At 30.0% G+C, this 27881-nt stretch overlaps 1 protein-coding gene across 1 annotated transcript; it reads left to right on the forward strand.

The window, feature by feature from the left end:
• The first annotated feature begins 106 nt into the window (after window positions 1–106).
• LOC142324990 (uncharacterized) lies at window positions 107–27881 on the forward strand. Its single transcript, XM_075366207.1, has 4 exons — window positions 107–299; window positions 19283–19360; window positions 21442–21855; window positions 27705–27881. The coding sequence occupies exons 1-4, from the start codon at window positions 260–262 to the stop codon at window positions 27749–27751; spliced, it is 579 nt and encodes a 192-aa protein (XP_075222322.1). The 5' UTR covers window positions 107–259; the 3' UTR covers window positions 27752–27881.

A 27881-nucleotide genomic window follows, 5' to 3' on the forward strand; every position in this document is an offset into this window, starting at 1 on the left:
GGTCAGCATGTGAACTTAAAATAAAAAAAAGTAATAACATGGATTTACGTATAAATGTGAAAAAACTGGATATTCCAGTTTAAGTTCCAACTGAATAAACGTTTAACAGTCAAGTCCATTCGTAACCGCCAGTCTGTTGTTAACTAAGATCATTTGGCAACATAATTATAAATAAATAATAATAATAGTATAAATCAGTTTTTATATAAAGGGCAACAGGCCAATAAACAATCGTCACACAACATATAACCACGCAACAATGAAGTCGTCAAGTGAAACAAATCTTTTAATAATTTTATGTAAGTAAAATAAAGTTTTATTATTATTATCAATAAGTTATTATTAAAAAATACTATTTAAATATAAGAACAAATCCGGTATTTTTTAAATTATTTATGTTATGTTTGTTTTTATTATTTGTTAAATTCGTTTATTAAACTGTTTCATGATTGAATAATTAAACGTTATACTTAATTCGAGTTTTAAGTTGTATTCATATTACTACCCTTTATTTCCCTACCTTGCTCATTTTTTTTAACAATTATTTTTTTAAATACATTAATGTCATGTTTGATTTTCAAATTTATTATTTTTTTTTTTGTATAGATGAATAAATATAAAATAATAAAATTTATTAAATACGCATAATAAACGTAGGAATTTTATGTTTTTGTAATGATAATTTGTTTGATTGCTTGTCCTTATTAAAAAAAAAAAAAAAATGCGTTATTATTTACGTAAAAAATTAATATTTATCTACAAATTATAATTATTATATATTAATCTTTATAGTAAACTATTTTATTACAGATTAATTAGAAATCCATTGTAGACCACAAGTAACAATATAATTTGATAATTTAGTTAGATGCATAGAAATATTAAACTTATTTCATTATAAAAATATTATAATTAAAATGCCAACCATTAAATAGAATGTAATGAACAATTTAAATTAAGTACACCCATTTAAATTAAAAATATTTGTTGTAGTTAATCCCTTAATTAAATATGTTGTACGTATGTATGTCAGTAAGGGATACATATATTCTTTGCTTTACACTATCTTAGTATTCTTATTTCTGAGATTCATTAAAGCATCTAAAATATTAGCTGAAATAGACAAATATGTTTTCTTTGAAAGTTATAATTTCATTAGGTAAACAATCATTGTAATGAACAAAGTGAATGCATAATTTATCGTGTATAACATAATTTTCAGTCGGTTTGGCATGCTGAAGTAAGAAAATAATTAGTTTAGTATAAAAATGAATGAAAAAGGACTTAACTCTTTACTCTCCTAGAAAGCCTGAAACAGAACGCTTATTATTTCAACGAATGATTACAGTATTTTTAAGAGTAATGGTTTGATATGTTGAGCACCTACAGTTATTTGGTTACGGTACTTAACGTTATACTTATTGTTTTTTTTTTGTAACTTAGTTTCAAAATTTCCTCAAATTAAGTTTTTAATTCTTTTTTCAGATTTGTCAAAATTATGTAAATATTTCTTTTTAATGCAATTATTATGTATTACTTATTTTGTGTCTCGTAATTTAATGCGATGGTAATTTCTTCTATTGTTAACTTACGAAGAAAAAAATTGATGTAAAGTTAATAAACAATAATACCATTTAGTTTAACTATTAATAAATAACAACGGGATTACCCGTTTTATAATGAAGTAAACAACACAATTATTTATATCCGTATAAAATATTTTAATTTTTTTTTTTTACATTGTTCGTAAGTCACAAGCATATTAAAATTCTAAAAGGAAAACATTCATGAAAATAAAAAAGAATATAAATCTATTTTTTAAATCTTAATAAAATATGTTTTCAATTTTCATTTTCTAGTTAGCTTGGAAAAGGATGCTTATTATTCTTCAAGATAACTATGTCACTTTTGAGTGACTTACGATTCATTTCAGGTCGCCCAGTTATGGTACTTCACATATACTCATACATACAAACCTTAACTAAAATAAAAAATTATAGAAGATACATTTTCAATAATTACTACCGTAGTTTAATTAAAGAAAGTATAGCAGGTAGATACTTTTAGGGACATAATTTTCACTTAAAAATTAAAACTGTAATCCACTTCAACGATGCATAATTATACGGCCTGCTTCTAACAGACCATTCCAATTACTTGGCGTTCATAGGCTGCCTTAAGAAATTTTTTTTTCATAAGGTGGAGGAACCCCATTTACGGCCGTCTAAGCAGTGTCGGGCTCAGCGAAAGGTTCTTAAGATGTTAATAAGTGCGTATATGTTCCTGCGCGCTACCGACTAAACTTCCACCCCTGGCTATCCACCCTCCTTGTTACAGCTTAAAGACGCATTACTTCAAGAAGGGGGAGATCGCCCGCACATACAATCATACTCCACCATTACTGTGATACAATATAATATACTACTTCATAGTATACACCTTCTTTTTTTTCTTGTTTAGCCTCCGGTAACTACCGTTTAGATAATACTTCAGAGGATGAATGAGGATGATATATATGAGTGTGAATGAAGTGTAGTCTTGTACATTTTCAGTTCGACTATACCTGAGATGTGGGATTAATTGAAACCCAACCACCAAAGAACACCGGTATCCCGATCTAGTATTCAAATCCGTGTAAAAATAGCTGGCTTTACTAGGACTTGAAGGCTGGAACTCTTGACTTCCAAATCAGCTGATTTGGGAAGACGCGTTCACCACTAGACCAACCCGGTGGGTTCATAGTATACACCTAAGTTCATACAACTAGGTACATACGCTAAAATAGCGAAGAGTTGCAGAATCAATACACACTATATACAAACAAACATCAATAATTATAATAAAATCAACAATATAATACAGTACATCAAAATATACACCTAGACCGCACACAAAATACGTACTTACAGCAGGAAGCATCAGTACACACATGATGAAACAGTCAATATCAGCCAACCTCGTGCACAATCTACAGCGGCAAACTTAATACAAATCAACACAATGCTACAAATACAGAGAAATAAACAGTGTTAAAATAATACACATAAATCATAGATCCAGCAAAAATCCATGATACAGTACATCCAAAAAAAAAGGCGATCATCAGACAAGAAGACAGAATGTTCACGTTTTCATCGTGTCCAGGCGACCCCTTCACGCAGGGAGTAACCCCTAGTCACTCAGCCGAGAGCCTACTATCCGTCCTCGTGCCGTGCGACGCCTAATCCTAGCACGTGACTCTTCCCAGGTCATTAGGTTTTGCATGATTGATTTGGTATAGTTAGCAACGGCCTTTCAATGTCTCTCAGAATGGAGGAGAATATCCTCAATATCGCCTTAAGAAATATTTAGACAAAGTTTTTCCAAGTATTTATTAACTTTTATTAGCGCAATTAAACTAGCAAAGGTGTACTTATGATCACTTAGTCCACCCATATCTGACCCACCGGGTTGGTTTAGTGGTGAACGCGTCTTCCTAAATCAGTTGATTTTGAAGTCGAGAGTTTCAGCGTTCAAGTCCTAGTAAAGTCAGTTATTTTTACAAGGATTTGACCGGTGGATACCGGTGTTCTTTGGTGGTTGAGTTTCAATTAACCATACATCTCAGAAGTGGTCGAACTGAGACTGTACAAGACAACACTTCATTTACACTCATACATATCATTTTCATTCATCCTCTGAAGTAATACCTGAACGGTAATTCCTGGAGGCTAACCAGGAAAAAGAAAGTCCACCCATATCTAATTAGTTTGGATTTTAAACGTAACTGAGTTATTGGAAACATCGTTAATAGAGGCTCAATTAATAGAGATCACTCGAAATTTTGTACTTGTAATTTATCAGTTTTTATTTAGTAACTTCTTTCTAATGAAGAAAAGTATTGATCATGAATTTTAGTATAGTAAAGGTCATCAGTACTGCTTAGGCTTTATGTAGCAGCTAATAGTGGCTGTAATAATATTAATTTCAGTCTCTCTCTTATTAATTCTTAATAATTTGAAAGTTAAAAAAATAATAAATTCAAGAGATTGAAACAATCAGAAAGTTTATAAAGTTCAAGTTTTTAGGAATGGGTTTGATTTGATCGTTGTTTTTTCAAAATTTGTTTTGATGATATTATTATCTTCAATAATATTCCTGTGATTTTTTTTTTAATTTTAAAAGAATGTATGTGAGTAAATTGTCTCATATTGACAAATCCGTACAATATAAACCAACCTCTGACCGATTTAAAAAAAAATGTATTTAAGTCAATATTCTTAATACAACAGCTACTGCGATAAATTTCATGATCGTTAATTAAATCATTTCTAGGATTTAAAGCGAAAAATAGGCTAACATGCTAAGGAATAAGTGAAAAAAAATTGGTAAGGAATATAGAAATTCAGAGGGGGCTCATTGTTTAAATGAAGTGTCAGGCTTTCGCTCTTTTACATACTTTAGCAGTTTTATTTTGTCGTAAGTTTATTAAAAAAAATTAACCTATTATTATTATTATTTTATATTATACTATAACAGATAGAACGGCAAAAATTATTATAAATCTTCTGACATCGCCCTAGAGCAATGAAAGTATTATTTATAGTTTTTTTGTATATATACGAGTAATATTTAGAAAGTTTTCTGCAGCTTAATTAATTTTTTAATTTATAAAGCAAAATTATTCTATATTTATATTTTTATTTTAAATTTAGATTAAATCTAATCCTCATTCTCTCTGTATAAATTAAAATTCTACCACACATTACTAATATTTATTCAACATTAATTTTATTACCCGTAGTTTTCGTCATGTTCAGTTAATTTCAATCGAATTTAAATGAAAATACCTTTATCCTAGTTGAAACCTTCATCCTCTGTTGAATTGTTTTACACTTCCTGCCTCTGACGTATGTAAGGCACTTGAGTTATAAGAGGCACCAATCAGGTTAGATTTCTCTGAAAGAAATTACATTCATTATAACCTTGTTTTTTGTGATCAGCAGAGAAGAGGTGTCACTTTTAGAACTGAATTTAAAGCTGCGTTAGAATGAACGTACTACTCCTGTTTAATCGTATATTTAGTTTTGTAAAGAAGATAGAGGGAAACTACTTCATTTTTCATTTGACTAGTAAACCTGGAATGAGATACTTATTATTCTTAAATGAAGTTATGTTATTTTTGGGAATGATTTATGACTCTTATCCAGATCGCCCAGTTGTGGCACTTCAAATTATACATAAATTGAAATCTTACCTAAAATAAAAATGATAGAACAATTAATTTTAATAATACCGTACTACCATATTTACTATTTCATCATTAATTAATAAAAAAATTAAAAAAATATTTATAATTTCATTACATTATTATTATTATTTGTAAATAGTTATTACATTTTTAAATATATTTATCATTTATAAAAATAATTCGTAAAACTTCAATAACTGAAACACTACCTAATACTTTTTTCTCCAATTACTGACAAAGTGTAATCATGTCATGGTAATTGATTGATATAGAGCCACGAGTAAAGTACAAGGTGAATTTTCATCATAAATAAAGGGCAGTTTTATTTTTGTCTTTTTTATCTTATAATTTATTATATGAAATAACTCATTTAGGTCCACATTAAACAAGATAAATTTATATAAGACGCATAACAAAGAATCGTATACGAGGTAAAGATTATTTCCAAGGTTATTGTTGAGAATAACCGTATTTTATCTAATCAATATTAATAATTAAGTAAAAAATTAAATTTTTCCTCTAAACTGGCATGAATATTGTAAACAAATTAATATGAATCAACGGTTCTGAATCGTTCCTTGTTCAAGAATCCCACTTACAGAGCTTTTTTTTGGACACCCCTTGTACTAACTCTTCTCACACTACTTGTACAAAATTGTTTAATGATAGGCTAATTTATTTATTTATTTTTTTTAATTTAACAGGTTTTTAACTTTCCTGGCATCAAGAAACAAAAAAGGGGGTAATGATCGTACGTAGTACATGTGTTAGTGTGTTTGAAGATTAATAACTATTGACTGGATAAACCGAGTTTAATGAAATTTTGTACAGAGGTTCTTGTACAGTAGTATATGAGGAAATTTGTTTGTAAAATTTTGGGGTCAATATCTCTAGCGAATGGGGTAAGGTTTTGAAGGTTAATTTTTCAAAATTTTTCAAACATAACCCAATTTAATATTAAGCTCAGTACATGCATGTGGCATGAGTTTTTAAAAACATTTTCCCCAAAACTCCTCCTTCCCCAAAAATAAAAAGGTTATCTTTTTATTTATTGCTTATTCTTTTAACCGATTTTTTTTTTAATTCTTCATACACATCATCCTCATTCATCCTGTGATGTAATACCTTACGGTGGTTCCTGAGGCTAAACAGAAAAAGAGAAAGGCATAGTAGTAATGCAATGGATTCCCAAAAAAAGGTTGGGAGTAAGGATGCCAATCAAAATGTAATATTAACTTAATTATTAAAAGTTTAAATATTAAACCATATTTTACAATAAAATTTCATAATAATTCACCCCTACTCCCAAAAATAAATCTTAGGTAATATTTTATTGGTTGCACATTTTTTAGTATAATTTTTTTAGTTCTTCCATTTAACATAGTAAACGTAGAAAAATCAAAACATTTTCTTTGAAGGTAATTTTGGATACAGAAAAGAGAACTGATTTTTTGAATTTTTAAAACTCTTTTTGAATTATTTAAACATATAATGATAATTTTATAATAAAACTTCACCATAAATTACCCTCACCCCAAAAAAGAAAGTAGGTGACTTTTTTTATGCATAATTTTTTTTTCCTCTACATAAGAATAACCAATGTCAGGAAAGTATAACAACTTCATTGTCAGTTATTTATTTATTTATTTTTTTTAATTAAAACTACTAAAAACTTTGTAATGACAGTCTGGGTTTTAAAAAAGTGTTTATTATTATAAATTTCATTATCTTTTTTCACACAATATATATATTTACTTTACAGCTTAGAATACTACTTTTAATGAGCGTAATAAAAATTTCAGGTGTAAATTTTTCTTTTGTTTTTTAAATAAAAAAATTTACTTGGATCTTCGCATAAGTCCTTAAGAAATAAGTAAAGAATTTAATAATTAACTTTGTTTATACTAAATAAAAAATCGACAAAAGAAAACGCTGAAAAATTCTTTACAAAGAAAGATTATTAAAATCTAAAACTAGATGGTCATTTCCATTTGTTTAACAACTTTAATCAGTAAATATCTGAGGAATTAAAGAAATTCACCAGCCTCCGGGGCGCGAATGGTAGTGTCTCGGCCTTTCATCCGGAGATCCTGGGTTCGAATCCCGATAAGGCATGGCATTTTTCATACGCTACATTTCTATATCCCACGCACAAGCTTCAAGCTTATGTGACGATATCATCAAATAAAAAAGAAAAAAAATTATAAAATAATAATACAATAAATAACAAAATAATTTTCACAACATTGTTTAATGTTTCGGAAACGTTACCAAAGTCTGTATTTATAAAACGAAAGGTAACTGTTGAATAAAACCTATTCACGAACATTTTACACAAATAAGTCAATTTTTCTTTTAATGTTGTCTATTGTCACGTGACTTAAATTTAATTAAAATATGGCGAGTTTAAAATAATATTAATATAAAATGAACCTTAACCAGCCTAGCAAACAGGGTAGTTACAGACTTTAAAAATCTAAAATCCAATAACAAAGGGATTAAAGAAAATGAAAAAAATATGGAAAAACTGAAAATAACACAAGAAGACATCGAAGAATGTTTACCACTGAGAAATAAATTGCAAAACCTCACAAGTTTCCAGGAAAAACGAAAGCAATGAGAGAAGTATACCGGACAGAAAAAATAAAAGAATAACACTGGGAAATGATGAAGGAGATGTGGAAGAAAATGAAACTGAAAAAGTGAATTAGTTGAAAAAACGTAGCCGACAGTGGTTAAAATGAAAATGAAAATAAAAATAACGTGTATTTATTATTTATTTATTAAATTAAGTAAACCAAAGAATTTACCATTTCAGTATCTTATTTATATGTAATAGTATTTAAAAAATGCTTTAGTGAAAACAGAAATGAAATGATTTTAAACTTATGTCATTACTAAAGTTATATTAAATTACGACAGTGAAGTTCTGCATTATTTTTTGTTTTTAAGTCGACTGCTGTGGTCATTAGCCTTTTCTGAATGCTCGTTTCGCACAGGCGAAACGAGCTTTCTGTCAGAAATATAATTTGTTTACATCAAAAATTAATTAAAATGTCAGGAAAAGTTTTTTGAAAGTATACGTTTGTAGCGTCGCTTTATATGGAAGTGAAACTTGGACGATCGGAGTTCCTGAGAAGAATAGATTAGAAGATTTTGAAATGCGGTGCTGTAGGAGAATGTTAAAAAACAGATGGGTGGATAAAGTGACAAATGAAGAGGTGTTGCGGCAAATCGATGAAGAAAGAAGCATTTGAAAAAGTATAGTTAAAAGAAGAGAGACAGACTTATGGCCACATATTAAGGATTCCTAGAATAGTCGCTTTAATATTAAAGGGTCAGGTAGAAGGAAATAATTGTGCAGGCAGGCGACGTTTGGAATATGTAAATCATATTGTTAGGGATGTTGGATGTAGGCGGTATACCGAAATGAAAGGACTAGCACTAAATAGGGAATCTTGGAAAGCTGCATCAAACCAGTCAAATGAATGAAGACCAAAAAAAACTTTCAAAGAATTTCGCTAATACTGATGACAGTTCAGATATCATATCTGAATAATAATTTAATATTTTTATATAGTTTTAATCGTTAATATTACAATTATTGTTGTTAGTATTATAAGTATATTAATATTGAACATAATGCACGATTACAGGATAATATTATTACAACAATTTTTCAAAATTTTTAAAAACTTGCTTTATACATTTTAATCATACTTTAATCAAATTATTATCATATATTTGTATGAGTTTAATTAGTAGGTTAATTTGGATTTCAAAAGATAACATCATATACTGAAATTTCTAAAATATTTATAAAATATCAAACAAATTCTCAAACATTTATTATTCAAAGTAACAAAATAATGAAGTTTTTGCATAGTAAAGTTTTACAGTGCTGTTTTTATTTCATTTACTTAATTAACTATCACAATTTTTGACGAACGTTTCTATGAGTTTTTATAAAAGATTTCATCATTATTGTAAGGTTTTCTTCCAGTTACTTTAGAGTTGTCCAATTCTTCGATCCTAAGTCCATCGAGAGATCTAACTTGGTTAAGGCTGACATACGCTTGATCTTCAAGTCAAGTCTTTGTTATTTTACAGATGTCATTTTTTTTGTTCCATTTCAAATTTGTTTCATTCCAAGTTTTTGTCATTTTTTTATATCAAACTGCTATTGGATTTGTTTGTCACATTCCTAGTTTGTCACTTTTCTCAGGTTTTGCAAATTTTGCAATTTTTTACACCCGCACCCTTAATTTACCCCCGTACGGAGGATTTTGCAAAAGTAATGGTGGAATATTGTATTGTCACCCGACCTTAATAATTATACAAAATTTCATCAATCGGCATTGTCTGGAAGTATGTTAAATTAAGTATACAAGATTTGAGGATAAACATGAAAAAAAACAATGTGAGTTAAAAAAACAAGTAAAAAAAAATTAACCGGCCTCTGTGGCGCGAGTGGTAGCGTCTCGGCCTTTCGTCCGGAGGTCCCGGGTTTGAATCCCGGGCAGGCTTGGCATTTTCATACACGCTACAATCCTTCATCTCATCCTCTGAAGTAATACTTAACAGTTTGTTTAACCCGGGGTAAAACAAGAAAAAAAAAACGAACTGAACTATATACATACAATAACTTTTATTTGCCGTTTGGAATTAAAATATAACGTTATGATTTTGTAAATAGTTATTCATTTAATTGTTCTAGACCTAGATCAATATATTCAAATAAAGCATAAAATTCGCAGAATAAATATTTTAATATTACCCGTAAATTTGATTGTTTTAATTATATAATTTATAAAAAATAAATTTAAAAAAATAATTATAAAAAGTATAAAATATGTATATATATAAAATATATAATGTACATGTAAAATATATAATACATGTATATATAAAAAAGTATAGTATATGTATTATATATAAATAAATAAAAAATATTTTTTTTAGGGTTTTATTACATTTTTGGTGATAAAGAAAAAATAATTCACACCGATCTAATTAAAAATATTATAAATACATAAATGCAATTAAAATCTTTATATTTTATTTTTAAGCCTTTTTTCGTAAATAAAACACACTATCCTTATAAAAGCAGTTACTTATAAGAAATAAAAAAGTTGAGATTAAAATAACAAAGAAGTACAGGAAAAACATAAAGATTTCACAACCGAACATGAGATAAGACTTGAAATGCGTTTATATATATTTTATCTTAATATTCAAATCAGTTTTCTTAAAAAATTCTATGTAAAAGTATTTTATCATTTTGACCTAACCAGGTCAAAATGATAAAATACTTTTACAGGATTTTTTTTTAAATTTTAAATAACTCCGAAAATTGCAGCACTAAAATAAGTGATATATTAAATACAATGCATTTCATTAAAAACTTCCATTATATAAAATAAATTAAACTAATTAAAATTTGATATAACTTAAAAAGTTTCATTTTTTAGATAATTGTTTTTTTTTTTGTGAAATTTAAAAATAGGAATATTGGACACTCATAATGTAACCGTAATGCATTTACGTGGTAGATGAAAGCCTATTAGTTCAGTTTGTTTTGTACTTTTACAGTGTTACCATAAAAGTCCATTACCACGCTTTAAAGTTTGTAAAAATTTAACACTTTTAATTTTTATTGTATAATCACATAATTTTTATTGATTAATTAATAAATAATTCGGTTTTTCAAACAAAACCTAAAAAGGCAGCTCTGTAGATAAGTGCAATATATACGCACGGGCAATGATCTTTTGATTTCTATAAATAGAAACTGCTAATAAATACACAATATAAAAAAAGTTGTACAAGAGAAACAACTTGTGCATTATTAGTTGTAACGTCATCAGTAATGCAGCAGGACACCACATTATAAATAATTACATTTTAAGACCAAACAGGTTCAAGACCAAGGTCCTGGACTGTTGGAATTTTTGCATTTTACATTCGAAAAACACCTGGTAAAAGAATTTAAATAAGGAGAGTATGATTATTTTAATCAGTTTTAAAAATAAAATACAGATTAAAAGATAAATACGCGCCATTGAACACAAAACAATATTTTTTATTCTGCTAATTGTTCATAACATATCTACTTTTTCTCTATCATTCATTTACATCTACTTTCTGTTTAATTTTTCTTAATTAATCCCTCTTTATCCTGTTTCTTAAATTTATTAAAATTATTTATTCTCTTTCAATTACATAACAAACTTGTATCCTACAGATCGATTATGAGAAAGTACCACGAATAAACGGTGCGACTATGCGAGATTAAAATGAACAAAACTTTCCTAAAGCACACATCCGAAAACTTTTCGTTTTCCGCCTGCCTAATTATTTACGTGTTTTTAAACAGAATCTTAAGAATGCGCATATATTTATTTCTTTTTAAAATTAGCTATATTTTTTAATTAGATATCAAAAAATAAATACATTTATGTTTTTTAAGTCTTCAAAATTTAGAAATTGTGAGCATTTCAATTTTTTTATTATTAATATTTCATAAAATATCAATTCGGCCAAATTTTTATTTTTTACATAAAATCAGAAATATGCGAAAAATTTTGATATATCTTCGCGTTTCACACCCTCCAGACCTCAAAACCACCGTTAGCTGAAAAGTTTATATATATATATATATTTCAATTTCTTATGGACACCACTGCCATAATTTTGCACCAATCACTTCCAAATTGTGCCTTAAAAATAACTTGTCCCAAAATCTCGGTCAAGTTAATGGACAAAATCGGACCATGGAGGTGGAAATGGGGGAGGGCTTTTCGAAAAAAAATATTTCGCTATAATTTTCTTATTAAGTAAAATATCGAATTCGTTTAAGTTCTTGCTATTCTTTGGATAAGGGCCTAAAACTTATGTAAGTAAAGGTTTTTGATATCACCAACCATTTGCCCAGGGGGTGGAAAAAATGGGGTTTCGAAGACAAAAAATCATACCTCCCTTAATAAGCAGACTATCGAATCGGTTTAAAGTGGTCAATTTTTGATATGATCAACCCTTACGGAAAAGGATGACCAAAGTATTGCTGGAATTGTAAGAGATGGGACTTGTATACTAAACATGTAAAACATTTTTCACATGCAACCATTGTCGTATTGAGTAAATTTGAAGTTTTTCTTATCTTTAAAGTGGAAATCTTTTTTATTCCCTACTTAACACCGGTGAAATCTACCTCCGCCTTCCGGTGTGCCGAAAGGGATTTTTTTTTAATAGCAAACTTATTTATTTATAAATTAAAATTATTTAATAAAAAATATCGTTTTTAGGTTTCAATTAAATTCTGATAAAACGGTAAATAAAATTTTTATTAAAAATATAAAAGGAATATACGATAAACAACAAATTGCTGCCCAACGCTTAAATATATATGGCTCTGATATGGGCTGATTTAGAATGTAGCACGGAAAAATGCTATTTGAGGTATTTTTATTTCAGGACTGCCTTATAAACTAATTTGCAATTCTTTTGTGGTGCTAGAATGTATATGCTGTCTTTTTGGCGTACAATCTATGTATCTCGCTCGTCATTTTCTAGATGTTGCCTTGGTAACAGATAAAGCTGTCAAATGATGGTAGTCAGTTAATGGTAAGGGTTCGTATGCCTCAAAAGAATCTGGATAATCACCTGAGAAGCGTATTTAACCGTACTTCGTTTCTCATTTTTTTTAAATCCTTTAATTATTTTTATTTTATGTTTTTTAAACAAGTAACCAGAGGCAGGTGATTGAACCGCCGCCCCGTACACTGTTGAACGCCTTAAAAAATTGAAATTTAAAAAAACGCAAAAATGGTTTTTAGATATTTATTTGAGGAGTATTTGTAAGTCCCAATCTAATGATATCTCGTATAGTATAGGGGAAATAGGGAAAATTTGCAATCATTGTTCAAATTTTTTTACCGTTCTTCATCCCTTTCAAGGTCGAATTTTGAAAAATCTAGAAATTTGTTTTTAGATATTCAAATGAAGATTACACTTGTACACCAAAAATCTAGTTGATATTTTTATTTGTTACCGAGAAATTATAAAAAATAGTAAATTTCATTTTTATTTTATTTTAACCCTTTAAAGTCAGAAATTAAAAAAAATCCTTTCTTACGTTATTGAAAATAAAACTAAGCAGATTTACACAAAAAATTTGGTCTTAATCATATTAAAATCTTTATCGATAAAAAATTCAATATAGATAAAATAATAATAGTAAACCTTCAATATTACTTTTTAACATTACCTTTTTTATCGTATATTAAAGTATTTACCTTTACAACATGCACTTTTGTACCTACCTTAACGAAGAAAATTGTAGGAAATAAAAAAAAAAACGTAAAAATAAGATCTGGAAATTGAACTCGAGGCAGGGATAAACTGATTTAGGTTACAACGTGCTTGATTATCTCACTAAGCTTATGCGTAACCACAGAGGTCCTCGTGCTTCTAGACGACGTATAATACTGACGGTGGCTTCTTCTGTCATATTTTATGCCGTCCCTGCGTGGGTAGAGGCTCTTGAAAAGAAAAGGAATCTAGATAAAATATCATCACTTCAAAGACGTGCTGCGTTGCATACCGCACGGTTTCGCGAAACGCTATTGAGGTCATCTCCGGGATTCCCCCGGTGCGGCTGCGTGCATTGATGCTCCGGCGGGTTTATCTTGTCATGACTAAGACCGAGGCTAAGGACTTACCTCTGGCCGAGTGGCAGGAGACCTGGAACACCTCACCTACTGGTGTATGGACGCGTAAATTAATTCCGAGAGTAGATGTATGGGTGCAGAGAGGACTGGGTGAGGTAAGTTTCTATATAACCCAGCTCCTTTCTGGACATGGCGAATTTGAAGCCTACCTGCATCGATTTGGCAGGAGAGTGTCTCCTCTATGCAGGTACTGCGATGTTGAGGATACCGTCGAGCACACCATCTACCATTGCCAGCGGTGGGATGTGGTCAGACAAGATGTCGGGTTAAGCTGGCTTTCTCCGGAAGAAACAGTTCTGTACATGTTGACAGGAAGAACGGAATGGGACAAGGTAGTACACCAAGCAACTAGAATCCCGAAAACTAAAGCGAGAAAAGCTAGAGAATGGGATGGAGTCTGATTCAGGACCCAGATCAGTAAGAGGACTGAAGATCACCAGCAAAGAATCAGAGTTTCATACACAAGACCTGACACTCAGGCGAAGAAAGTGACTTGAAGGTGAAGGGGCGAAGGACAGCCCTCTGTGGAGCCGTCGTGCGTCTACACTTGTGCGGATGGGCGACGGTGATGAAGCATGGGGACTCTGGACCCTAAAGGCACCTCCTGGGTCTGCGCAATGCTTAAACTGCAGGACCGACCCCGGAGGAGGAGAAAAGTTGAGATATGAGTTTTAATCGGTAGGGTGCGGGTACACATAGGCTCTTAATAACATCTAGCCGAACCCGTGCGAGTCCGACACTCCCCCATTTATGGGGGGTGCGTAAATGGCATTTCTCAGACTCATCTATAACAAAACCAAAAAATGAAAAGGTTACAATGTGCTTACCGCTACACCAAATGAATAGCAAAAAATAGAAAAGATTTGTAATTTTGTTTATAAGGAAGTTAAACTTGTAAATAATAATAATAATTTTACATTAAATAAATAATAATTTTAATTGTTCTGAGGTAGATAATCCCCACTTCCGGAATATATCATGTGCGATCCACGACCAGAGTGGTAACAGCACACATAGCTGGCTGGTAAATACACATAGCTGGCTAACGGGGCTCCGAGTATTTTTCGGACGTGTGATCATTTTTGATAATGATCCCCACCTATTTCCGACTTCAGGTCCTGTAGGACTGGACGGCCAGGGTTGATGTGATTGAAGATGTAACAGAGACTCTTCCGTTGTCCACACGATGTCCCCGTGATTGCAAGCATGTAATAAGGTTCCCATGTATAGCGGTGCATGATAACCCTGAAAGTTTAGCTCCGAGTAGGGGTCTGGAGTCAATGCAGATTTGCTCATCCATTCTCAGCCAGAATGTACGCCGGTTCCACCTGAGTACCGGGTCGAACTACCAAGATTAGTATCCTTGGATTAGAAGTGTATCCCGGCAGCTAGCCTTGCTACAGAAGGGATCAACATTAATGCAGAATCTTGAACAGCTAAATGAGGCAGGGGATGCACGTAAATACCCTTCTTTAGAATCAGTTTATTCGTCAGAAGCAAAACGTAGACGGAGTAAGGACACAGATAAAATTAAAAGATAGTTGACAAGTCGACAAGCTTTTTTTTTAACATCATCGCTAAAAACCAAGTAATATTATGGTTACGAGAGAGAGTGGAAACTTCGAAAAAGTCAGCCCATTCTTGCAACCTCACAGCGGTTGCACCAGCACGGAAACTCATCGAAATGGGTTTTCTCTACGCAATATTCTTAATTGCACGGAGGAAGAAATAGTAGACGAATTGTCAAGTCAAGGTGCAACTAAATTCTGAAGGTTGACCATGAGGAGAAATGTTGAAGTTCTTCCCTCTGCTTTGCATCTGTTAACGTTAACTGACTTTCCTTGGCCGAGAAAGTACTTGCTGGCATACGTCGTCTAGGTGTGGGAGCTTTCATACCTTAACCTACGCGATGTTTTAAGTGCCAGCATTACACACTTGGCAGTCAGATATGAAAGGCAAGAAATCTACGTCTCTGTAGTTGAAAATCATGAAGGCGTTCCGTGCAAAGATCCTCCGGTTTATGTCAACAGTAAAGAGCACCACAACTGCTGTTCAAGAAACCGGCGCAGAAAAATGCTGATCTTGGTGTGATGCAGGTCCAAATTAAGATATAGAAGGCCTGAATACAGAGACTGTTCAGTATGCAGCTATGGGCCCTCTAAAAGCGCAGAAGACTCTGTCGGAGAGGGTGAATACTTCAGCCGCCCCAAAAATGACAGTGGAGAATGACTTTAAGACTCTTGATGTAAGAGTCTAAATGTCACTGTTCTATCTAGGACGATACCACCGATGCCGGCCGCAGAACCTCTCTAATATCGGAGGTGATGACGATACCATCCCCGAGGCTTCAGACACCCTGTCATCAAAGTTGGAGGCTGTTAGGAGGATTGAGAAAAGAAATAAAAAAGAATGATCTAAGGGAAAACTTATGTGATAAAAAATGTGATGTGTTTAAAACAAGATTTTCTAAGTTTCTTATGTATAATTTATTTTCAAGAGTATTTTAATGGTTGTGTATACGAGTTAATCTTCGTACATAGTTACAAACATATAGTTTTTTAATATCAGATTGGGAAAGTAGGCTTTTAAAGGCCAAGGTATCAGAATGGCTTTGATTGGGAAAGGTGGCTTTTTTATTTTCTGTTTAGAATAGAGCTAATGAACAAAGTAGTCGATTCCCGTAACCCCAAAGAAAAAATAATTTAAAAATTTAAATAACAAAGTTATGCGTATTAAAAAAAATCTGATGTGGACACCACATGACTTCCTTGTACGCCTGTTAAATTACATATAAACTTTTTTTTTTTTTTTTTTTTTAATTAAAAGTACATCAAATTTTATTTCATTAATATCTTCTGATATTTTTTCTATTTTTTTTTATTTTGTATTACTGAATTATTATTCAGCGTAAATTTTTTTACAATGAGAAGTTAATAATTTAATATTTAGTATACAATCAATATATTTAAATAAAATAAAAAAGGAGATGATGTCTGATTCGAACCGATGTGTCTTCCCATTCTAAGATCCAAATATTTCATTAATTAAAATTTTATTTGGCTATAACTCTGGAAACAACGAAGATAAGTACCACATATGATACATCGTTGAAAAGCTCTCAATGAGGGCTTATTATGCAATTAAGAAAAAGTCCAGAATCCAATTTTGTTTGGATTTTGGGCTTTTTTGGATACTTTTGGTTCAGTCAATTGCAATCAAAAGGTGAAGTGCATAACTAGATGGTAAAACAGTCCTAAATCCAAAATTTCAACATCCTACGGCTAATTATTTTTGAGTTATGCGAGATACTAACATACGTACGTACAGACGTCACACCAAAACTAGTCAAAATGGATTAATGGATGGTGAAAATTAATATTTTCGTTTAAATCTGAAAACAATACTTCCTTGTATTACTTCCTTATAATACAAGGAAGTATTGAGAAAAATTTCGGTTTCGCCTTGTATTAGTACAAGGAAGTAAAAAACAGTTTATAAATCCTTCACCTCAGTTTTAGTCAGTTATTCATTTATTACTTTTTTATAATTTCACTTCATAATTTAAATTAAAGAAATGAGATAGGTTCTGGTTTTATAGAATTCTCCTAATGATGAAAAATACCAATGAAAGAAAAATCTGTTAATCATAAAATTTGTTTTTATTACATTCTTGAGAAAATTTAAATCTTTAAATAATAGAAAATATCCTAAGTAATCTTTTACGTCATTATTCCTAAAAAGATATTATCCAATGGCGAAAATAATTATTTCTAGGAAGGTCATTAACAACTAATTTTTTTATTTACTTAAACAACTCATTTTAAGTTACATTTGCCTCTCATTTTCATCATAATTTAACAAAACATTTTTTGTTTGTACTGTAATTAGTATAACTGTGAAATTATTATATTATTCAAAAGCTACCATACAAAACCTTAAAAAATTCATTCACAATACAAAATTAATTCTTTTTATATTATTAAAGTTCTTTTCTAAATTATATCCACAATAATTGAATTTAGTAGAATAAAAACAAGCTATAGCGTTTTCATTCAGAAAAATAGCCCTATCCTCAAGTAAAAATCAATTAAATATTTGTCATTATTTTATATACAAAAATAATTATTAAAATATTTTAAGGATATATTTTAAATAATTGCGGTCCCTATGCAAAATTTATAGATAGTTTTGAATTTATTTAGAAGTAGATTGTATGTTTTTAAGTAGCAAAGGCCCCTGTAACCCTTGCCATCTTGTGTTCTTTTGGTGTTTTAATGATCTATCATATCATCAGTTATCTTGATCTATCAGGATGATCAGTTTGACAAGCCTGATCTTTTGACTTGATTGCTATTTTTTATCAGAATGAGAAGTTATTTTAACTTGAGATAAGGGCTAAATGACATGACCGTAGTCATTACACCCCAAAAAAATTATTACAAACATTGTATTAAACATTTGAAGCTAAGAAACTCAAATACCAATCTGAAACCGATCAGAAATGTTAGATTTTTGTATTTTTTAAATTAAAATTATAAAGATCTGAATTAATTTTTTTTTTTTTTACAAACAAACTTTAATTTATTCGTAAGTCATAATTAATCCAATGTGAATTGCTGTGCATTAACGTATCTGTTAGGTACCATAACCCAACCTACCGGGTTAGTCTAGTGGTGAACGCGTCTTACCAAATCAGCTGATTTGGAAGTCGAGAGTTCCAGCGTTCAAGTCCTAGTAAAGGCAGTTACTTTTATACGATTTTGAATACTAGATCGTAGATACCGGTGTTCTTTGGTGGTTGGATTTCAATTAACCGCACATCTCAGGAATGGTCGAACTGAGACAGTACAAGACTACACTTCATTTACACTCATACATATTATCCTCATTCATCCTCTGAAGTAATACCTGAACGGTAATTCTCGGAGGCTAAACAGGAAAAAGAAAGAAAAAGGTAGACTATTCCTGATAAATGTGGTTAATTGAAACCTAACTACAAAAAAACACCGGTATCCACGATCTAGTGTTCAAATATGTATAAAATTGCCTTTACTAGGTTTGAAGCTTAGAGCTCTCAAAAAAAAAAAGTCTGCTTAAGCAGGCAAGACTTAATGTAACAAAGCCTTTAGGGCTAGTTCTTTCCAAATACCAAAATTTCATTATATTATAATGTTAACCACTCGAGCGATCGATGAATTGCATTACCTAATAAAATTATGTAATACTTAAGTAAATTAATTTAAATATAAGAATTACGAATAATATAAACATTTTAAATACTTTTCATAATGTAATAATAATATTAATTTTTTTTATTTTTCAGTTATTACCTTATTTCTTTCAGTACAAGGACAATGGAATTTTCCCGAAGATACAGACACTGGAAATGAAGAACAGCAACGTAAGTTTAATACGATTAAACAAAATTAAAACATAATACGTAATTAATAGGTTCTTATTTTTAGTCTTTCCTCTTAGTTGTGTTGTCGTTTTTTTCTATTTTCTTTTGATCGTGTTTCATGTTTACTTTCTCTTACTGTTTATGTCATTCTGCATCATTTTCGGTATTTCTTGTAAATTTTCATAGAGGAGTAAAGAATCACTTATTTCTTACGAAGGAATATTGTAAAGAAGAATGTTTCTAGTTATTTCATTTCCGTAGTACGAATGATGTACACGTCGTAATAATGGTTCCTTATAATTACTACATTGACTTATTCAACTTATGAAAATGAACATATCAGTTTACTATTATCATTATTGTTATTATTTTATTATTTTTTTAAATATTCTGATTGAAATAACTGTTTGGCCTGTAACTAGAAAACCATTTTTTTCAAAACCATCTAAATTGGATAAAGACAGCGATAAAAGGTTAATTATTTTACAATTTAAGAGCAAATCAAATTTTTTAAAGATTTTTACGCATTTTACACGGTGTGAAATCAGAATTACGTTAAAAAGTAATCGAAAAGGCTTTTCTAGCTTTAACAATTTTTTTTTCAAATGTCACTGATAAAATTAAATTGCACATTTAAAAAAAATGATTAATAAAATCAGCCTATCCTAGATGTTTTCCTTGTTATAAAGTAGCTAGTTATTAAGCTTTAAACTAGCTGGAAAACATGCAAATTGTATAGTATGTATTAATTTTAAATTAACTTTACTTTTACATTTATGATAATGTCAACTGGTATATTATTCTTCTAGCTATTAAAAATATCATTCATTCTATTAATTAAATTTTATCTTCTTTTTTAACATCTTGAGCAGAAATCTCGTACTTCACAGGTTTTTATTAATAAGGTCAAAAAATACATTTAAAAAAAAACCGTTTACGTTTCTAGTTTATAAGTATAAAAATAATTTTTTTTTAATAATTAAGATATTGTGGTAAATTTTTCATAATTTATCCGCATACTTGACCAATAATAAAAATGCTTATAATAGTTATTTATAATTTGTTGTAATTTTTTTATTATTAAGATAATTATAACTACTTTTATTATAATCTATTTTTAAATGCACGAGTTATAAATATATTAACTAATAGCTTATTATTAAAAAAATTATTATACTGAAATTGATGATAATGCTAAAGTCAAAAACGCATTTTTTTGGTGATATATTTTTATACGTGTTTACAAAAAGTGTTTAAATATAGATTTTTTTTTTAAAGGTGTCAGGAAAAACAAAAAATATTAGTTGTATGCTTTTATAAATGAGTATATAATGTGTGTGTGTGTTTATGTGCGCGTATGTGATGTGCATTCGCGCGTGAATAAAACTAATTGTACAAAAAATCAAATTCCTTAAATTTTCATCTAATATTTTTTTTTGCAAGTTTGATTGTTTAAAAAATAATACCCGTTTATTGTAACCTTTCTATGACACATATTGCTCATCTTTATTTGTTAATTTACTCGCGTTTAATTAATTTTTATTCCTAACACCCCAATTAAATTTACTAAAAACAAATTAGATTATAATCAGTATTCTATAAAGTATTGAATAAATAAATCAAAATTGGATTCAATCACGTGACTGATATCTACATTTCTAGGCTAGGTGTTTTCGGTGGTGTATGATGTTGCGTGAAATAATTTTTGCACTGCTTTTTAACACAAATATTTAGTGGACTGTAAATAAATGAGTTCTTATTATGCCCTTATTGTTGTGGCCCAGCTGGTCCCACATACGTTACAAACACACAGAATGTAAATAGTAAACAAATAAGAATATTTCACGATCTCATCCAGGTGGTATTGCCTAAGAGGTCTGATTTAAATGAGACCACCCGGTCGAAAAATTACTGAAATCATTTCCGTCAATAGCCATTATTCCATTAAAAGTAATCAAAATTTGATTGAAATAAATTTAAAATTTTAAATGAATGATTATTCATAGTAGTCAGATGAAGCGTTTATGAAATTTTATTTTAAGGCTTTTTATTAATACAACTTTAATTTTTTTTTTAAATAGCAAATCCACAAGGGCAGCCTGTTGATGATAGATATCCACCATTTGGACAACGTCCAGGGCAAATTCAACCCGGATTTGGCCAGAATCCATCTGGATTTCCAAGACCTCAACAACCAAATCAAGAAGAATTTCAACCTGAATTACAGCGACCGGGAGGACGACCTCGACCTCGACCTCGACCACGACCTCAATCGACAACCACATCTACTACGACTCAAAGAACTGGAAGTGATGAAAGTAATACACAATCTTCAACAAATGGTACTCAGCTGACAATACCGAACGAGCCAAGTGTTATAAATACTGTACCGTGTGATTGTAGGTTTATCAATAACTACAACCCGGTTTGCGGAACAAATGGAAAGACTTACGCCAATAGACAAGTATTAGATTGTCATAGACAATGCGGAATCGGTAAGAGTAAAAATAAATTATATTTAGAAACTAAAATTATAATTATATTTAATATAAGACAATTTAGATACGGAAAATATCTTCAAATGATTATATCATGAGAACTGAAAATCTTATAGGCATAAATTAAAAATACAAATAATATTGCCGATTTCTTACAATTATACATCTGAAATTTTTGAATCTAACGTTGTTTCCTTCAGAAAAGGAGATAAAAGAAATCCCAACTATTTGGTGTCATAAAAATTACGTTAAACCTCGATTCCTGTGACAAAATTTAACAAAAATCAAAGTTTTAATAGAAGGAAAAATATGAATTTCAACAAAAAATAGTATTACATAAGAATCTATCTGTTAAATGATGCAACAGGAGGGTTGTAGACGACCTGATGAACACAAATTCCTTAAAAAATGACAGTCATTTTAAAGAATAAAAGCAATCCAGTATCAGGTTTAAAAGAGAAATAAATATGACAGTAGTTTTTCGTTCCCTACATAAGAAAGCGATTAAAAAAGTCAATTAAGTATACTGACGCTCATTAACACGCAAGTAATATTCAACACTACAAGAACTGATTAATTACAGGGACTAAGTATGTAGTGTACGTTATTACACGTCACAGAAAGTAGCTTTACAGAATCACTCTAGAAAGTTTTCTGTTAAATTACCTAAGAAAGTTTACATACAAAAGAGCCATTAAAAAAGAGGTTAAGACGATGTTAAACAATAAATTCATGTATGCCTTTCTGTTATTAATCATTCTGGAGGGGAGAGACTATGTTTATTAATTTACTACCTTATTATGAAAAAAAATCACACCAGATTTGTGCAAATACGATTTTAAATAAGAAAATTTGCAAAGATGTTCGTTCAACTAAGATTTAAAATTATAGAGAAAAAGATTACTTCAATAAATAAAAAATAATTATTTTATGCAAGTGTTCGTTTCCTATGCATGGAAAACCTTTTTTATGAATTGGAAAAGAACTTGAATTTTTTTTTTCTTGGAAGTATTTGAAACTAATTATACATAAGAAAATATTTTTGTTTTATTAAATAAATAAAAAAAATAAAAATAAAAAAACATTATTATAATTTTTTTCCGCAGAGTTTAATTTATAACCATTTCTAATTTACCGAAACTATAAGTAAATTTGAATTCAAAAAAATTACATAGTTTGGCAAATAAATAATACTTAGGAGATCCTATAAAATTATTATTTCTAATAGTATTTTTAGGATAAGAGAAATAAATTATAAAAATTGATGTCTTTTTATGCAATCTAGATATAGATTTTTATGCGATCTATAGATTTAGCTTAAAATATCTAAACCGTTGAAACATCAACTTAAATGCTTACCACCGTCTGTTATACGAGGTTTGTAAATAAAGTAATGAGACTAATTTTTTTTGGCAGCCAAAGTGGCAATCTGTAAAATTACTAGTAAACATCTAGTTATATGAACAGCTGATTTATATTAGGTATTAATATTTTTAGTCTATTACTGCTACGTGAGACGTAAACAAGCTTTTTGTGAAACTAGTTTTTCTTGTACGTTACTAAAATGAGTGATACTAATTATGAGCAACGTTGAGCAATCAAGTTTTGTGTTAAACTCGTTGAGAATGCTACTGAAACTTTTTCAAAATTGAAAAGGCCGTATGGAGATGACGCTCTGTCACGAGCCTAAGATTTTAGGTGGTTTAAAGCATTTTCAGATGACCGGGAATCAGTTGCGGACGATCCACGCTCTGGAGGACCGTTAACGTCAAAAAGTGACGACAATGTTGAGCGAATCGAAGTCTTGATACGATACGATCGGCGATTAACTGTCAGAATGATTGCAGAACAATTGAATTTGAACCGTACCACAGTCCATCAAATTTTGATTAACGAATTGGACATTAAAAAAGTTTGTGGGAAATTGGTCCCAAAAAACCTCATTGTTGAACAGAAAAACAACAGGGTGGAATTGTACCGCGATCTTCTAGGGCGAATTGAAACAGATCCTGATTTTTTAAAAGATGTTATTACTAGTGATGAATCTTGGATATTTGAGTTCGACCTAGAAACAAAACGCTAGAGCAAGGGCTGACATACTTCAAACTCACCACGTCCCAAAAAGCAAAAATGAGCAAATCAAAACCATGCTTATTTGTTTCTTTGATAGTAATGACATTGTCCATAAGGAGTTTTTACCGACAGGACAGACTGTAAATGAATACCTTTACCGAGAAATTCTTGAAAGACTGCGAAAAAGAGTTAGCCACGTGGGACCAGCCATCAAAGACAATTTGGATGCTGCATCATGACAATGCACCCAGTCACACTGCACTTTTAATTAATGAGTTTTTTGGCAAAGAAAAACATTCCTGTATTTCCTCAACCACCTTCTTCACCTGACTTGAATCCCTGCGACTTCTTCCTGTTCCTAACTTTAAAAAAAACCCAAAGGACGCTACTTTGGAACAGTAGAAAGCATAATAAAATGTAACCGACCATCTGAAGGATATTCCTGTTTCCGAGTTCCAACACTGCTATGAAGAGGGAGAAAACCGTTTGAAGCGTTGCGTGGGGGAACTATTTCGAAGGTGATAAAGTACATGTATAATTTGGATTGTAAATAAAAAGTCTTTTCTGAACCATTCTCATCACTTTATTTACAGACCTCGTATAAGTTGGATAATTTAAAACTTTATCTGAAGAAAAATATAGATAGCTTGAACATTAATCCAGTCAACTAGATATGGTTCTCCACGAACAAAATTTAAGGAAGAGATAACGGCTTAATATTCTTTTTTTTTAATTCTAAAAAATTAAAATTAAATTTTAAAAAGAATCGTACATTATACATATTGTTTTTATTCTTTGTCGGATAACTTTTTGTAATTCGTTTCTAATAAACTAATTTTGTTAACATTTTCCCAGAATATGTTGGGATACCATCGATTTCTTCTTGTCTTCTATATTTATAATGAGCATAATGCTCCTTTATTCCAGTTTCAATGTTTTGTTTAATTTTCCCTATGCATCCTAAACCGTAAATATTACTTTTTAAACCAATTTATAATTGTGGTAACGTCTCGGCTTTTCATCCGGAGGTCCTGGGTTCGAATTCCGGTCAGGCATAGCACTTTTTCATACGCTAAAAATTTTGACTGGGCTAATGACATAGAATTTGATGTCTAAAAAAAAAAAATCTATAACTTCTCGCTCATTCGAAGAGTTTATTGCCAGTTTTAGCTTTTCCTATGAGAGATGTTAATTTCCTGGAAGTAACGATAGTGTAATTTTATTTTTCAAAATGCTTATTAACTTACTGCTAAAGGCCTTTTTTTTTTAGATTCTTTTGTCATGTTTGGTTGAAACTTTCAGAGTTCAGGTATTTTTAAGATTTTTACGTTTTTGATTGAGACTGAGTAAAACGACGTCAGTAGTCGCTTACGAGCGACTTACTCGTGTATTCTATAAATTGTATTAAAAATATTAGTTTTAAACTTTTTCGTAAATAGGCCTATTATCTATTTGTTAACTAATATTTATTATTATGATTTTTTTCATTACTTTTTTCTTTGTAAATATATATTATTTTCTCAATATCTATGATGATGATCGTTTTAAAATCGAAATGCCTATTTAATTTTAGATTTTAAATAAACTTTTGTAAAGAGTTTTTGAATGTTTTATTGCTTTACAATTTATTTTAATAACTGTTTAGTTAGGAGAAAACCAATTTGATTTCAGGAAAAGTGTAGGGTCAAGGGAGGCAATTTTAGCGCTCAGATTAATAGTAGAAGGAAGATTAAAGAAAGACAAACCAACATACATGGCATTTATAGAGTTAGAAAAGGCATTTGATAACATAGTCTGGAATAAAATGTTCAGCGTTTTAAAAAATATAGGGTTCAAGTACAGAAGTAGAGAAGAACAATTGCTAACATTTACAGGACCTAAACTGTAACAGTAATAATCGAAGAGCATAAGAAAGAAGCAGTAATAAAAAAGGAGTCAGACAAGGACGATCCCTATTCCCGTTACTTTTTAACCTTTGCATAAAGCTAACAATTAATGATGTTAAAAAACAATTTTGATCTGGAGTAACAGTGCAAAGTGAAAATTTAAAGATGCTACGATTTTCTGATGATATAGTAATTTTAGCTGAAGAAACAATGAACGGCATGGATGAAGTCCTACGCAAGAACGACTACATGAAAATAAACAAGAACAAAACGAAAGTAATGAAATGTAGTAGAAATAAAGTAGATGGATCACTGGTTATAAAAATAGGATGAGAAAATACTATGGACGTGGAATAATTTTGTTATTTGGGAAGAATTACTACAGATGGATGAAGCAAGAGTGATATAAAATGCCGAATAACACAGGCGAAACAAGCTTTCAATCAAAAGTATAATCTGCTTACGTCAAAAATTAATTTAAACGTCAGGAAAACGTTTTTGAAAGTATATGTTTGGAGCGTAGCTTTATATGGAAGTGAAACTTGGACGATCGGAGAGCCCGAGAAGAAAAGATTAGACGTTTTTAAAATGCGGTGTTATAGGAGAACGTTAAAAAAAAATAAATGGGTGGATAAAGTGACAAATGAAGATATGTTACGGCTAATTGATTAAGAAAGAAGCATTTACAAAAATCTAGCTAAAAGAAGAAACAGACTTATGGGCCACATCTTACGGCATCCTGGAATAGTCGCTTTGATATTGGAGGGACAAGTAGATGGGAAAAATTGTGCAGGCAAGCAACGTTTGGAATATGGAAAACAAATCATTAGGGATGTAGGAAGTACGGAGTATACCGAAACGAAACGACTAGCACTAGATAGGGAAGCTTGGAGAGCTGTATCAAACTAGTCAAATTACTGAAAACAAAAAAAATAACTGTTTAGTACAGCACTTTTTTGTAACATAACTCTTCTGCATGTTTACCTCTCAGAAGAAATTTCTTCAATAATCTGTTTTACAGAATTACGGTAAAGATTTGTGTATAATTCATAAATAAAAAAGATTTATCCTATAATTTCGATTTGTATTTCTTTAGCCAGATATTATCGGACTGAATCTACTCGGAAAAATTTAAAAGATTTAAAATCGGTTGATAAAACATTAAGGCGGAATACCATGCTCGTAATTGGAGAAAAGTATCTTGAAGGGATTTCGATTTTTTTTTAAATTTAACTCGTATATTTTACTTTGTAAAAAAAAAATAAATAATATCTTCTGAATAAACTTTTTTATTTTTTGAAAAAAACAATCCATTAAACCTCCATCTACCCTTCAAAAATTTGATTTGTAACATTCATTGTTACAGTTGTCTCAATTTTTTCTTGTACTTTTCAAAAGAGCCTTATCAAATCTTAAATTATTTTTATTCTTTATCAGAGAGGTGTGGGGTGAAAAAACAACAAATAATATGATTTGTCCTATTTTATATAGGAATGTATTTATTTATAATTTGGCAAACAAGACTTGGATCATTTTTTTAAAATTTTTATTCTACAGTTAAAACAAAAATAAAAATAATTAAAGGTCGTAAAAGCATTATTACATTATTAATTTTAAATTGTATTATTTCAAAAAGGTTTATTAAGGAATATAAATATCAAGAAATACCAGTTGTACATAATGTATTTTTTTATTATGGCCTGTCAAAAGTTGCTGAAATTAGTAATTGACATAATTAATAAAAAATAATTACATTAGTACTGTTATTAATAATTACTTTAATATTATTAACTATCATTGTTAATAATATGATAGTAACTAATATTTTACATAACTCTGTTATTGTCTTTATCTTTTTATTTAATTTATTCTTTTTCATTGTTTCAGATGTAGTTTTCAAGAAATTAGGAACCTGTGGGGCAAACAGAAGTTAATTTGTGTCCCAAAAGAAGAAGAATTTAATTAAAAAATTTCTCTAAAAATACGAGAAATTTTTTAATTAAAAAAAATTATAATTTATTTTATATTATAATTTATTATTTATATATAAACGATTTGAAAATA

This window comes from Lycorma delicatula, chromosome 5 (genome assembly GCF_047948215.1).
Source record: "Lycorma delicatula isolate Av1 chromosome 5, ASM4794821v1, whole genome shotgun sequence".
Lineage (NCBI taxonomy): Eukaryota > Metazoa > Arthropoda > Insecta > Hemiptera > Fulgoridae > Lycorma > Lycorma delicatula.

Excerpts from the sequence above, each read along its gene's own strand:
- LOC142324990 (XM_075366207.1), top strand. The coding sequence starts at position 260 with ATGAAGTCGTCAAGTGAAACAAATCTTTTAATAATTTTAT. Across the intron at positions 300-19,282 it reads AAATCTTTTAATAATTTTAT|TTATTACCTTATTTCTTTCA; the intron begins GTAAGTAAAATA and ends TTTATTTTTCAG. Across the intron at positions 19,361-21,441 it reads TGGAAATGAAGAACAGCAAC|CAAATCCACAAGGGCAGCCT; the intron begins GTAAGTTTAATA and ends TTTTTTAAATAG.